The 13,798-nt window shown below is 35.8% G+C and overlaps 1 protein-coding gene across 1 annotated transcript in view; it reads right to left on the bottom strand.

Annotated features, from left to right (window-relative positions):
* Positions 1-13,798, bottom strand: part of Mdga2 (MAM domain containing glycosylphosphatidylinositol anchor 2) — a 414,938-nt gene that overhangs the window by 147,793 nt on the left and 253,347 nt on the right. Inside the window, exon 8 of the mRNA XM_027416516.2 lies at positions 12,567-12,860. Coding sequence (XP_027272317.2) covers positions 12,567-12,860 — 294 coding nt within the window. The remainder of the gene's footprint in view (positions 1-12,566; positions 12,861-13,798) is intronic.

The raw sequence follows: 13,798 nt of genomic DNA, 5'->3' as shown, positions 1-13,798 counted from the left end.
TGGAGAATTATCAGAGAGAGAGAAAAAAAGAAATGCTTGTATTTCTTCCTCTATGTCATATCTGTGTCTATCCAAGTGAAGCCAATCATATATAGGTGTCATTAGGGTTTTGCTAAGGGACCTAGTTCCCTAAAATGGTTTAAGAAAGTTCTATCCTTTGCAGTTTCTTCATTCTCACACGGGGATGAGCATTTGGCAGCGGTGGTGTGAAGGGAAAGAGAAGATCAGAGATGGAGGAAATGGTAGGAATTTCTTGCAGGATATAAAATTTTTATGCTGAAACTGGAAATTATAATCAAGAAGTAAGAATATACAGAGAGAAGGTTTATCGATACAAAATAGTGAATATACTGACATCATGCCAAATAAAGAACTAAAACAGCTTTCAAGCATCACAAGATTTAATTCATATTAGTTTTGTTTGTTGGTTAGTTGATTTCATTTCAACATGTCAAACATGAAAAAGATGTATTGTAGAGAAATGATGGGGAATGTGGAAATGCATACATTAAACAAAGTCTCTAATTCCAGAATCTGATAACCCAGTTTCACATGCATATTTGGAGATAAGGAAAACAGAACAATGAGTATGAGCTTGGTTATAGATGAGAGAGATCCTGGTAGGTGGAACATGATTTCCTAGAAGAGAAAAAATAACTCAGGAGAATTACTATAAGTTATATTTTAGTTATATCAGATCTTAGAATTCATCAGGAAACTATCTTGACATTTTGCAGAAGCCAGCTGAATATCTCACATATACATTTTGGGGAAGATCTACAGAGTGCCGATAAAGCTTTGCATTGCCAAGTAAGACAGTGTGGATCAGGACACAGTAAGAACAAAATGAGATTTGGAGAGAGGAGGAATAAATAGCAACTAAAGCATAACTTTAGGATTAAAATAGAATCAGTATATACTTTACTGTCATAAAAGACATGGATGAAAGACTGAAATAGCAAGAGCAAGTGTTCATTCAACAAACATGTCCTTTGTATGGTGCTCACAGTGAGACATGCAGGGAGATGGATGGATAATAAAGGGGATAGAAATGTTGAATCCACAGTCATGCTTGTTGTATTGCATGCACCATGTGCATCTTCATGTATGTACACAAGTAGGTGATTGGTTGGTCCATTTGTATTTTAGGGTTTCATGTGAGCACCTGAAATAAAAATATCAACTACTAAAATCACTCATACCTTTTAACTGAGCTATAATGCTCTACATCAATAACCTCTTTTGACACACTGGGAAATTCTGTAGTGTAGATGAGCTCATATGCTCAGACATTAGAAACTCAGGAAAATTGATACTAACAATGGATGCAAAGGAGCAGAAACTACACACAGGAAGACTGTACAAGTTTATCTGCTATGTCATGCAAATAAATGATAAACTTCTTCACATTTTCTTACATACTATTCAATTCTCTATTTTTAAATATTCTCTCTTCAAATTATTCTCTATTATTCTCTATTCAAATTATTAATTTTGCATAATTTTCTCTCTACCCTAAATACGTTACTCAAGGATCAAAGAGATGGCTCAGCTGGCAAAGGTCTTTGCAGTCAAGCCTGATGAACTGCATTCAATTTTTGAGACCCCATGACAGGAGAGAACCAACTTTTACAAGTTGTCCTTTGACCTAAACACACACTCATAATTCAATGAAAACAATTAAAAGCTATGCTTACATTATAGATGTTTTTCAGGACAAACAATTTGTACTTCAATCTATAAGATAATAGAACATGTAAATGATTTTACTTACATATGACAACTTTCTCTTTAAAAATAGTTCAGGATCAAAGATAAAGTTACATATCAAGTTTCTAAATCAAGGAGACACTTCTTTAAATTTCACAATGCATGCTCAGTTTAAATCCAGAAGTTTCAGTCTGAAGAATGTTTGCTTTGTTTACTACAATGCTGAAAGGTTCAAGGAAGTACTCATTCACAAGAATAAAATGTTTACTGAAAATGAGAATAGATTGATGGGACAGTGTGAAATATAGTTTTCTCCTTCCAAACACAAATATGTAGCCAAAAGACCTACAAGAAAGAATAGAGACTCAGTACTTACAATTTCTATTCTAAAAATGTATTGGAAAAAATAAATTCATTAGAACCATACTTGTGCTCTTCTCTCTGGTGACCAAAAATGGCGGTCATCCACTAACTCTCACTCACTCTTCTCTCTGTCCTGCTCTGTTCTTCTATTTCTCTCTTGCTAGCTCTCCCATGATGCAATAACTATCGTTAATGTAAAAAAAATAACCATAGTTGTTTGTTCACAAAATGTGACCAAATTTAAACTTCAACAACAAAAAGTGATGCAGTAAAAGATTTGCTGTGTCTCCTTGACAGATGAGATTGTAGATGAAGTAAAAAGGATGAATCGAGGAAAAATGTTCCTACTCATTAGAACTCCCTTCTGCAGTATTTTAGCACTGATGTCCTAATAACATAAGAAGGGAAATGTCAGCCATGACTCCTGACATCGTTTCTGCCTTAAATAGCTTCTGGGTGAGGAGGCTGCTGATATATGCTATCACAAAGCTTTGAACTTAGTGAAGTAATTCCTGTCACAGGAAGCCTCTTTAAGGGCTTTAGAAATGGTATCTATGCAATGTTTCTAAGCACATGGGCTCCTCTGGGAGGATGTTTCACCAGTTTTCAATCCCTCTACATTTCCTTTGTCTCGTTGTACATTACATGAGCCTTCACCAGTGCAGTGGCTCTTGATCTAGTGATCTTGTGTCAGTTAAGGAATATTTGACCATAAAATGGGTTTATTGTCATGACATGGAGAGAGCTACCCTCTTAGAATTTAAAGATTAGGAATTAGGGATGCCTTCAAACACTACTAATATCTCCTCTCCCAACAAATAATTAAGTTCTGGCCAGGAAAAGTCAGTTCAGGAAGTACAAGAATCTGCCACTTTTGTAGCATTCCCGGCTTCTACTCACAAGACTCAAGAAGAAATTTTCCTCAAATCATGACAAAAAATATTCCTTTTGCCAATTGGTAACCGTGTATACCTTTAATCCCAACATTAAGAAAGCAGAGGCAGGTGGCTGTGAGTTCAAAGCCAGTGTGGTCTATAGAGTGAGTTCCAGGACAGCCAGGGAAGTAGTTTCTAAAAACAGCAAACAAATAACCTACAAATAAACAAATCCCTACATAATCAAGTAAAAATACCTTTTTTGTTGTTTTGAGACAGGGTATCACCATGCAGTTCTGGCAAGCCTGGAAATCTTTATGTAGACAAGGATGGTCTTGAACTCACAGAGACTTGCTTGGTCATGTATTCTAAGTGCTGACATTAAAAGTGTGTGTCACAATGCACAATCTCCTATATTTATAAGGTTTTGCTGCAAGATGGGGAGTTAAAAGGCTTGGTGGTAAAATATGTTGTATCCTAGATTCCTGTGGGACAATGTGATGTTAAGTTCAGCTAAAATAACTCTATGAAGATGAAAGTAGTTATAGCTAAAAAGGATTTTTGTGTTTTGACTACAATTTTTAAAAAATGAATTCAATAAAATATAGGCCAATATAGTATATACAAAACATGATATGTACACCTGGTGTTAGATATTAAGATATGCACTGGGGAGATGGTTCAGTGATAAAAAGCACTTATTATTGTAGAAGACCCAGGTTCAATTGCCAGTACCTACATGATTGCTCCCATCTGGTTTAGGTACAGCAGATCCAGTGTGGTCTTCTGACCCCATGGGCACAAGGCACACATGTGGTGCGCAGACATACATGAAATAAAAATACTCATGCACATAAAATAAAATAAACAAATCTGTATTAAACAACAGACTGGCAATGAAGATAAAGTTCATAAGAAAACATGAGCTAAAATTCTATGAGACCAGAACCTGCAGGTAGATGGAGCTCTCTGTAAGATTACTGCCTGCTACAGTGTTGGAATTTCCCATCTTTCTCTCAAACTACAGTAGTCCTTTGAGTTCTCCTCTTTTGGTTGATTCACTCATTGAGACACCTGGTTTCTTGTTTTTTGTTGCTCTTTTGTTTTTATAGTGCTGGGACCAGCTTGGGGTCTTAGTCACAGGTTTGTTCATGGGACATGTTATTGCTCACCTCTCTGATATATTTTAATAAGGTTTATTGTCACTATATTTTTATTTTATAATGACTCGTACAGCATTTAGTAATAACTAAATTCTATATTTTGAAACAAATTCTTTTATATATTAAAAATAACCACAAATGGAAAGAATTTTTAAAGTTGTGTTTGTGCTTATTTATTTGAGAATACACTTACATGAACTGAGAAAGGGACAAAGCAGAGTAACCCTAGAAAAGGAGATGATAAATATTTCAGTTCACAAGTACTCAGTTTCATGCCATACCTGAAGGATTCAGGAGGAAGGACCTTTTTGCAAGTAAGTGATACTGTGACAACCACTTGGATTCCTTTCTGCACAATCTTATTGGATAGAAGCACTTAGCTGAATGGACCAATGAAACACACATCTTGGCTGGGTTAAGTTGTACTTTTAATCATTGTGCTAAACCAGCTCTTTCCTGTCCCAGTTTTGTTGAATGCTTTAAAGCAGGCCTTGTAATAGATGCATGTTCCCTAAGCCATCTATGCCTGCATTTACACTCAGTAGCAGAGGCTGAAGCATAAAGGGATACGGTGCTGATTTTTTCCCCAGGAGCCAAAGGCTGATGATCTCATCTTTTTCTAGGTGATGCTGAGTTAAAGCATGGACTTGATGGTCTGTTCTGAGAAGGCCTATAAAGAGGGAGAGTCCCTTAATGTTTTCTTGGGTAGTTTATCGATTAGACAGTTATCAACGATGCTCTATCCTCCAGAAGAATGAAGAAACCCAAAACACAAGAATCCGAGGCCAGTTTTAAAATTAACTAAAAAATTTCTTGAAAATGTAATTTGCATACACAGGAACTTAAATTTTCAAATATTTAGTAGTAAAGAAAACACACATATGAGCTAAGTACAACATTTACATTTATGTATAGAATATGCTGATCTGAGATAATATCTCCATAAATGATTTATGCAGAGTTTAAATTGAATAGTATCTTATAAGCTCAATTCTTTCCTTTTTGTAAACATAAGGTCTTAGGGACAAAGAGGAGGCAATAGGCAGGTTGGGAGAAAATATAAATATTAATGTTTTCAAAATATTAACATTGCCTCAGGGTTCAGTTGATTAATGCTCCCAATAACTACTGAAAACAAGAAAAGAGCTAATATAGCCACTTAATCCAAACAAAGGAATGCTGCATAATAAATGCAGAGTTCTCGTTAATAACCATTATCATTAAAAATAGGACAAATGAACACTGAATGTATTAATATTTTCCTAGGAAACTAAAAGCTTTCCTCAACCTATTTTGAGGCAGAGTGTATTGTAAAGTGAGAAGGAAAAATTAAGAATATATCATCAAAAGGAGTTTGTCTCTAAACTGTTTTTTAGAATGGAAAACCTGATTATTGATCAATTCACACACACACACACAAACACACACACACACACACACACACACACACACACACACACACATTACTTTGGCATGCAAAGGAATTAAAGTACAGTATGAATGGATCAGTCTTAAAGAAAAACAAGACAGTGTTATAATCTATTGAATACTTGTCTCTCCACTCCAGTCATAGGTGGAAATCTAACAGTTTCTGTGAGGCACTGGAAAGTGGGACTTTGGAGAGGGCTCTATCACATACATGAGATTTGTGCCTTATAAAACAGATGTCACAGAAACAATGCTTTCCACCATGCTACCACATGAGTCCAGTTATAAAGCAAGTGCACTTTATGAGGCAAGGAGAGGGACTTCACACTTGATCATAGAATTCACAGCTTCACAAATGTAAGAAATTTCTGGAATGCATAAGCTATCCAGTTTACAACATTCTTGTTATAGTAGCCTTACTAAGCTAAGAAGTAGGAAATAGAATGAATAATCTGTAAGTAAGAAAATAGAATTTTTAGCTTAAAACTTTGCAGAGATTATATGCTAAAAAATGAGAACCATACTGGCAATTATATTCCCCATTCGCTTATTTGTCATACACATTGCTGTTGTTGTTTCTCTGTATGTTTTGTGTGGTGATTTTAATAGACATGCCTTCCTCCCAGACTCATGAATTTTAATGCTTAGGCCTTAAGGATTGGCACTATTAAGAGGTGTAGCCTTGTTGGAGGGAGTGTGTCACTGTGGAGGCAGAATTTGAGGTCTCCTATGCTCAAGCTATGCCCAGTGTGTCTCCTGCTGCCTTCGGTTCAAGATGTAGAACTCCCAGTTCCTTCTCCAGCACCATTTCAGCCTACACAATACCATGTTTCCCACCATGATGATAATGGACTCTGAACTATAAGCCAGCCTCAACTAAATACTTTCCTTTATAAGAGTTTCTGTCTTCATGGTTTCTCTTCACAGCAACAGAAATCCTAACTAAGTCAGTTTGAGACTATAAATACTATTGAGAAATGCAAAGTTGTTTGGAAATAAGAGCACTAAAGACTAGAAAAGTTAAGATACTTGCAAAGAAGCATGTTTATTGAATAAAGTGGGTTTTTTTAAAAATCAAGATCCCGTGGTTAAAGAAAAGATTCTGCATGGATGCTCCCTCAGAAGGTAACACTAGAGCAGAGCCAAGGGGAGAGTATTCATGCCATCCTTGTCTGTAAATTTAAAAACCAAGCTAGAATTTGTCATTCATGCTTCTAATGTACCCTTTAAATATCCATAAAGGTAACTAAAGTTCACAAGAATCAAGGAACTTTAGTGAAATAAGAGAGTTCAATTGATGTTGACATTTATTATAAAAACTGTTCAGTTCTCATATTATTATCTCTATGCTGATCACATTAGCTCTACACACAGAATTCCAGCAGAGTTATATGGAAGGCAATTGTCGTAGGTACTCATCATCTTGTGCTAAAATACCTTGACCAAACAACATAAGGGTGCATTCTTTTTTGGCTCAGAGTTCAAGGCTCCAGGTTCATCCCAGTGGAACAGGACTTAGGTGTACTCAAGGGATTTGAAGAATTGCTGTGTACAGGAAAAGGGAGCAGCAGGAGCTAAGGTAGAGGCAGAAAGGCAATTCTAGATTGTCTTGTTTGGGAGACTGAGAAGAAATGACTTGGTTTATTCTGGAAATAAGAAGCATGTGGAGCAGATACACTGCTTCAAGTTTTTCTGATGCTCTGCTTAGCAACCAAAGTTACAATATTGTCCCTTCAATTATAAATCCTCTGTGATAGGAAAGGGATGACTAACTGGAGAGAGACTGGGCTGTGGCAACAGAAGCAGAGCCTATGGAAACATCACTGGAAAAGGGATAGTTCATGTTATTGAGACTGTGGAACTGGAAACTTAGATTTTTTTCTACACATACTGTCTTTGATAGGGTTTCTATTACTGTGACGGGGCACCTTGACCATGGGCACTCTTATAAAGGAAAGCATTTAACTTGGGTGGCTTACAGTTTAAGAGGCTAAGTTAAGTATCATCATGGTGAGATATGGTGGCATGTAGGCAGCCATGGTGCTGGAGAAGGAGCTGAGAGTTCAACACCTTCATCCACAGGTGAATTGACTGACTGGGCACAGCTTAAGCATATAAGAGAACTCAACACCCAACTCCACAGTGACACACTTCCTTCATCAAGACCACATATACTCCAACAAGACCACACCTCCCAACACTGCCAATCCCTTTGGGGGGCATTTTCTTTCAAAACACTACAAAAACCCTAGACTGAGTTGTCAGAAAAGGAATCCTGATAATTCCTGGACAAGTAACAATAGGGGATGGTATCATTGTGCTGATCAACTTCATGTGAGTCTGGGAAAAGACTATTTAGCTACACAGTAAAACACAAGTAGGGGGCCTTACACATCCCTTGAGAGCCTAAGTCACAAAAAGTCTTAACTAGCAGGCAGGGTATTGAAGATAGGATCTGAGACCTGAGACTAGGTCTCAGAAAGAGGGCATACTGACAACTTGTTTCAATTATTGAGTTTAAAAGTCTTCCCTGGCAGGTGCAGAGACTGGAAGGAGGCGATTCTATCATCTCAACAGGGAGGGCGGCTGAGGTTATAGTATCTCTTATTTTATTTTTTCTTATTTTTACTCACATTGCTGTACTTCAGTTGGTTAGCTTTGTGTTGTTTTGTTTCAGCTGGTAACTCATCACTTTAGGCTTTTATTCCAGTCCTTTGAGTTTATACTATAATAGTTTCATCTACTATTTTTATACCTCAACAACACATCCATTCCCTCTTGTTCACTTCCAGTTTGCTCTTTTTCCCATTCCTTCCTCATTTTACCACTTGATTATTAATGTCCTTAACTCTAAAGAATATAATTTTTTTTTCAAATTTGCACCCTTTTGTCCTATTGCTGAATGTAACTGGGGAGACAAAGAAAGTACACAAGTGTTTTCTAGTGCAGGTTAACATGAATTATACTTGCTATTGCAATAGGCTTTTTTTCTAAATAGAAGCAGGGACTATCCATGTAATCAAAGAGATCTCAACAGGGGCACACACATAATGAAATTGAGTAAATAAATAAATAAACAAACAAGAGAACACATTTAACCTCATAAATATATAATCACCACAAAAAATGAGGAAAATCATGAGTATGCCATAAGCTCACAAATTTCCAACTCATGAAATGAAAGCTCCTATATGAAAACACTAAGATGTGGAAAAAAACAAAAGACAACACTAGAATACTCAAGGATTTTCCATGTTGATGGGATGGCAGACTTAATACTGTAGGGTCAGCCATATTACTAAAAGCTATCCACAATTTCGAAACAGTCCTAATCATAATTGTAGTGACCTTTTCAACAAAATTAGTAAACATAATCCTAAAATTCACATGGGGAAACAATATACCCTTAATAACCAAAGGAGTAGGACCTAGGCAAAAAAAAAAAAAGTGATGGGATGAATATCAATACTTGCTCTCAAAGTACATTACAGAATCACAGTGACAAAGATAGCAGAAAATGTAAGCAAATAAAATAGTAATGAGCACCAAAATAAATCCACTCAACTACCACTAAATTTTCATGAAATCGTTAGGAAGTTACAATGAAAAGAAGAAATCTTCTACAATAAGTGGTGGTATGATGATAATTTCACACACTATATCCATGTGTGAAATTAAATTAGATTTATGTCTTACACACTTCTCAAAAATAAGTTCAAACTCAGTCAAAGATCTTCATTTCAAATCCTAAACACTGAAAGTACTATGGGAAAATATAGGTGAAAAATTTCAAGATCTAGGCTTAGCAAGATTTTTTTTTTAATAAAGGAGTCTAAAGGCAAAGGAAATAATCCCAGTAGCTGACAAATGTTATTATGTAAAGTTTAAAACATCCTGCATAGTAAAAACAACCAGCAATGAATACACTCTACAGAATGGGAGGGAATGCAATGTTTGGCATGAGGTTATAACTACAATTCATAAAGATATGAAAAAAATCAAACACTCAAAATTCATATCTTCCAAACAATACATGATATATTCAACTGAAGACAAAACACAAATGGCCAATAAATATTTTTTAAAGTGTTCAACATCCTTAGCATTCATAAAAATCCAATTTAAAACTATTTTGTGATCCCATTTTACCTGGTCAGAATGGCTATCAATAAAAAGACAAATGAGAGTTGTGCAGAGTGATTCATGCCTTTAATCCCAGCACTTGAGAGTCAGAGGCAGGTGGATCTCTTTGAGCTTGATGTCAGCCTGGTCTACATAGTGAGTCCAAGAGAAAACCAGGGCTATAGTGTAAGACCCTGTCTTGAAAAAACAAACAAAATCCAAAACAAACAAACAAATAAAACAAATGAAAGGCAATGGTGGTGCACACCTTTAGTCCCAGAACTCAGGAGGCAAAGGCAATCTATCTCTGTGAGATCCAGGCCAGCCTGGTTTACAGAGCTAGTTCCTGGACAATTAAAGCTGTCAAACAGAGAAACAGTCTCTAAAACCCAAACAACAACAAACACAACCAGCCAAACAAACAAGCAAACCAAAAAAAAACTGACTGAGGAAATATAAACTAGTGTAGCCACCATGGAAATTAGTATGGAGATGTCTCAATATGAAAATAGAACTACCAAATGACCCATTTACTCTACCTCCTGAATGTATATTCAAAGGTCCCAATTTCAGTTTAATACAGAAAAAAAGAAAGAAAACACTTGACATTTGTATTTTATTGATAGACCATTTGTAACTTAAGAAATGGAGCTAGCCTAGACTAGCATCAATGAATGAGTAAAAAAATGTGGCACATATATACAATGATATTTTATTAAGACACAAATGCAGAAAATAGCTATTAGTGGGGGGTGAGTGATGAGCAAGAGAGGGACAAGGATGATAAAAAGTAGTCTGAATGTAAACGTCATGATTAAACCCATTACTTGATATGAATGTTTAAACAGTAATGAAAGCACTAATTAAATTTCCAGGAGTGGTGTTGTATGCCTTAGAACTCAAGAGGCAGTAGCAGGTGGATCTCCCTGAGTTCAATGCCAGTCTGGTCTACTCAGCAAAATACTAATCAGCATGTCCTCAGACACTCCTGAAGCCTTACTTTCACCAGAAAAAGGAAGTATGTATATGTATGTCTCTATATTTATATTTGTTTATAAGTTTAAACATATATTTGTATACTTGTCAGCTGGTACTCACATATATTTAGCAGCTTTAGCAATTAGCTATAATATAAATAAATTATGCTTGGAATACACAATGTGTAAAAGAGTTTGTGTGCTAAGGAGGTGGCACCTGTAACAAGTACTTGCTGCAGCAAAAGTGCAAGGATTTGAGGTTGGATCTTCAGCACCCATATAAATGTCAGGTGTGCATCTGTGACCCCAGTGCCAGGTTTTCAGCAGCAGGCTGATCCCCAGTCCGCCACTGCAGCTAACTGATGATCTTCATATTCAGTGACACAATCTGTCTAACAATTAAGGTGGAGAGTAACTGAAGACACCCAAAGTCAATCTCTGTTTTCCACATGCATGCTCACACCTGTGTCTGCCCATTTGTGTGTACATTTGCATATGTCTGCATATACCACCCACACATACCTCTAAGTAAATAAAACTCAGTTTGCTATACATAATAATGTAATTATTGTAAAGGATGCAATGAACCACACATGTAAATTCATGTGCACGTGTGTGGTTAGTATGGTAGAATAGTATTTTATACTTCAAATCAATAATGTTACTTGTATCAGTCATCAAAATTAGGAAAAACGTTGTATTTTTAATGAAGAAAAACATAAAATATTTGTTATTTTAAAAATTATCATCTGAGTCTCTTCACTTTTAGTTTCACTGGAGCAAGCCTTAGGTAGGCATGGATTATGTGTCCAAAGACTGGGATGATGTTATCTGAACATGAACTGATTCTCTCACGAGCATTTAGAAAGTGACCAATTTCTTGTGATTGGCAAATTCTCAGACATATATTCAGATTCTTCATAAAAAGGTAGAAATGCATGTAAAGCAGTTCTTGAAAGACACAGTGAATTCCCGGCTGGACCTGGAAAGGTTGCTGGTGTTTTGGCTTCCAGAGTTGACAGGGCATAGACACAGGGCTCTGAGTGGAAGTGCTTCCAGCTAGCACCCTGCTCTTTAATTGTACCTTGCACCTTTATACTTACAACGAAAGAGCTGAATTTTGCTGATGTCTATTCCTATCTTCTTGAATTACATTCCCATCACCATAGAAACAACTGTACAATACTTCTCATCATCTGCTATTATAAGATCAAATTTTACAATCTTGTGCTGATTTTTTTTACCATTTTCTCAAAGTAACTAGTACCATTAATATTGCTCAGTTTTGTATCAATTCTTAATTTATTTAATTATTTTAAGAGCAAATTTTAACTCCATAGTGCCTACAGTTTTTGTGAGACGTACAGCCATAATTTCAATAGAAGCAGTTCAAGAATTATCTTATTTAGATTATAAATAAACACTTATTGGTTAGATAATTCAGCACCTAAGATCTTCACAAATTCTATTACTAGATAATTATGCAAACTGCTGTAACAACTTCATACATGCAAAACTAGCATTTCAATGATCATAAATTCACATTTAAGCAAAGGCATTCTTTAAATAGATGGATGATTTGGGCCACAGGCATCCAATTATTTAAAAAAGAAATGAAATATGGAAACTAAAGAGTTTAGTAACCAAATTAGCAGTTACTTTCACCTCCACCTCACTCTTTGTACTCAGATGGCTTTTAACCATTACAGTTGTTGACTCTAGCCTTAAATACCAACTGTTTTCTAATAGCTAAATAATAACCAGATGAATGGCAATTTTTATTTAAGTTGGAAGGCTATTACGCTATTTTTTACATTTTATACTGCACTGATCCAACGCCAAGAATCAGCTCTTTTTCTTATATGGAAGTGCTGCCATCCCCTCCTTTGTAACCCTCAGAGAAACCAATGGAAAGCAAATTTACTCACACTGCACAATGAGCTGGACCAAGGCTTCTCTTGGCTTCACATTAAATCCATTGTACTGGCTGGTTTGACACCGGTACATCCCTGACATTTCTCTTGACACATTCACAATCCTCAGTGTTCCATCGTAACTTTCCATTTGCATTGTCCCATCAGGCATTGCAACTTCTTTATCCGCTCTAGACCAAAGGATGATGGGTTTAGGTTTCCCAGTTACTTGACACTGAAGTTCTATTGTGTCTCCTTCTCTGGTGACCAAAGGTGATTTTTCCTGTGGAACAGTCAGATTGGGTGGAACTTGAAATGGGAAAAAGAAAATTTTTCAAGGTTAGTATAAACTGGTAAGACATATTCAGTCACAGAACATCACAAGGAAACAACTTCTGCTGGTTGAAGTATTTGACAAGGCAGATGACATAAAATTTAGGAACCACAGAAATAAGAGAAAAGTGCTGTCACTTAACCCTACACCTTTTGTTGTATATTCTCAAATGAAGACTACATACATTCTCACAATAGGAAAAATATTACATTTGAAGGCAAGTGGTCCACATAAGAAAACTCTACTCAATGCCTTGTCTTATTAGCCATTAACTGGGCCCTAAATCTTTGCTTTATACAAATTGATGCAACTGCTGCCATCACATATAAATACAACTCTTTAACAGCTAAGTCACCACCAGTCATACAGAAAACCACCAATCAGACTAATAGCAATGAGGTAGAAATATTTCAATTAAATGCAGTTTTAAAATTATTTCATTTCATTTTACTCATATGTGAAAACAACATAACATGTGGAAGTGGTAGGAAAAAGAAGAACCCAAGGTATAAAATTAGAAGTTTAAAAAATGGTGCTAAGATTTATGGCCTATATTTTCTTTGGTGAGAATTTAACAGAGCAGCTGACTAATATCATACTCAGACAATTCATTATATTCTCTCATTTTTTATTTCTGAGAAATTTAAATTTCATAAGATTTCAAATTATCATATTTTAAAGCAACACAGACTCTTAGCAAGACATTTCTACTATTTCTATAAATTTGTTAAGAAAGTTATTCAAAGTATATATATATGTATTATAAATTCCTCAAGTAAATGACGTTTGAATGGTTTTGTAGGAGCTTAGTTTATGGGGCTGGAACATACTCATGTTAGATTTTAATGGAACACACGGAGTACTGAGGAAACATCATGGTTTTTCTTACAGTATCTGTAACACTATTCCCTAT

The sequence above is a fragment of the Cricetulus griseus genome, chromosome 5 (genome assembly GCF_003668045.3).
Source record: "Cricetulus griseus strain 17A/GY chromosome 5, alternate assembly CriGri-PICRH-1.0, whole genome shotgun sequence".
Lineage (NCBI taxonomy): Eukaryota > Metazoa > Chordata > Mammalia > Rodentia > Cricetidae > Cricetulus > Cricetulus griseus.
Note: the sequence above shows the minus strand (reverse complement) of the source record. Positions and strands in the feature narration are given on the sequence as shown.